General features: G+C 64.2%; 1 protein-coding gene across 2 annotated transcripts in view; it reads left to right on the plus strand.

Moving 5' to 3' along the window:
• The first annotated feature begins 1109 nt into the window (after positions 1-1109).
• The window catches only part of DOT1L (DOT1 like histone lysine methyltransferase), a 41941-nt gene continuing 41341 nt past the window's right edge, over positions 1110-1709 (plus strand). For both annotated transcript variants that reach the window (XM_040461845.1, XM_040461846.1), the window contains exon 1: positions 1110-1387. In XM_040461845.1, the coding sequence (XP_040317779.1) occupies positions 1125-1387 (263 nt within the window). In that variant the 5' untranslated portion in view covers positions 1110-1124. The remainder of the gene's footprint in view (positions 1388-1709) is intronic.

Here is a 1709-nt window from a genome sequence, read left to right on the forward strand (position 1 = left end):
CCACGAGGTGTCCGGGCCGCTGGTTCCCGTTAGCGGTCCCCACCCCGAGTTTCCGACTCAGCGGGTGGCACCCATGCTGCTGGTCAGGCTCCCCTCAGTGGGGACCCCTGGCCTGCGTGGGGTCTCCCGTGCCGGACGGCCCGTGACCCATCTTGCACCCCGCTACACGCAGGCAATTAATATTTGTCATTTGATCCTTCGTCCGTTGGAGGATAGCATTGAGGACGCTGCGAGCTTGGTTCTTTTACCTTAAAGAAAAAGTAGGGCTTAGCGCAAAAGGCCACACGGTGTGTGATTCCATTCACGTGAAACGTCCAGAAACAGGCACATCCTGAGAGACAGAAAGTGGGTCAGTGGTTGCCGGGAGGACGGGCCGTGGCAGATAGTGGGGACGGGGTAGCTGTTTGGGGTGAGAAGAGTTCTGCATCAGCGCTTTGGTCGCACGATTCTGAAAGTACCCCAGCCACTGGGCCGTGCGCGTGGAGCGGGCGAGCCCCCTTCAGGCAGAGAGCCGTGGCTACGAAACTGAGGTTAGGGCCCGAGGTCCTTGGGGTTGTTTCGACCATCACGGAGTGCGGGACGGGACCGGAGGCTCTGCGCTAGGACCCGCGCCCCGCCCACCCCCCTCACCCCCAGGGTCTGTTGTGAAGCCTGGCCCGAGAGGCGCGGTCACTGCCGCACAGCAGCTGTTCGCGGCTCCGAACCTGACCTCTCGGCACCGCGCACGCCTTCTCTGTGCCGCAGCAGGCGCGGGGCTCGCATCAGAGAAGCAGCGTGCCAGAGAAAGGACACTCGGCGCATCTGGTCCTGCTTTTTTTCAAGTCCTGGGGTCAGGGCTGTCCGGACCCCGGTGAGAGGCCTGGAGCGAGCCCTTGGCCTCCTCTGTGAGGAAGGAGCAACAGCGAGCCCCCCGCCGCCCCGCCCCGTGTGACAGGCATTGTGGGGACCTGGCGTGATCAACTGTGGGGTTGGGAGGTGTCTGCGTTCTGGCGGGAGGACCGCCACATGAGCTTTCCCCGTGGTTGTGGTACTCGTGTTTCCCCATTTTACAGATGGGGAAACAGAGGCCTGGAGATGTTCAGTAGCTCAAAGCCAGGCCCGCGGCTTCCGGGCTGTAGGAGCACATGGGGGCTGTGGGTGAAGAGTCAGCAGAGGTGGGGGTGCGAGGTGGGGAGAGAAGGGTCGGGGCATCGACGTCACCCCGGGTCCCTCCTCCCTGCCCGCCTGGGAGGGAGTGCCACAGGTCCAGCTCGGGCCAGGGGCGGGAACTGGCTGGTAGGCCCTGCCTGGTCCCCACACCCTGTACCACCGGAGGGTGTAAAACCTGTCCCTTTGTCTTTCAGGACAAACACCACGATGCTGCTCACGAAATCATCGAGACCATCCGGTGAGTGGGCCACCTGCTGGGGTGGGTGAGGTCTCGGGGTGGGCCCCCCTCCCCCTCCCCCACCCCACCCCCACCCCCACCCCGTGCAGGCCACCCCACCTGTGCTCTCTGGGCATATGGTCTGGTCTGCGGGTTGACCCCACTTTGCCCTGCGTGGCTTCTCCTGGGAGCACCTCCGGAAGACTTGGGAGGCAGTGACCACTTGGTCGGAGGAGTCCGGGTTGTCCGCGTGTGGCCCGGAACAGCTCTCGGTGCTTCTCTGAGACTTGGTGCCTTCCTGTGGAAGGGGAGGGAAATGCTGAGCCGGCAGGGCCCTCGGGGG

Source organism: Herpailurus yagouaroundi, unplaced genomic scaffold, assembly GCF_014898765.1.
Source record: "Herpailurus yagouaroundi ecotype Mexico unplaced genomic scaffold, PumYag 295, whole genome shotgun sequence".
Lineage (NCBI taxonomy): Eukaryota > Metazoa > Chordata > Mammalia > Carnivora > Felidae > Herpailurus > Herpailurus yagouaroundi.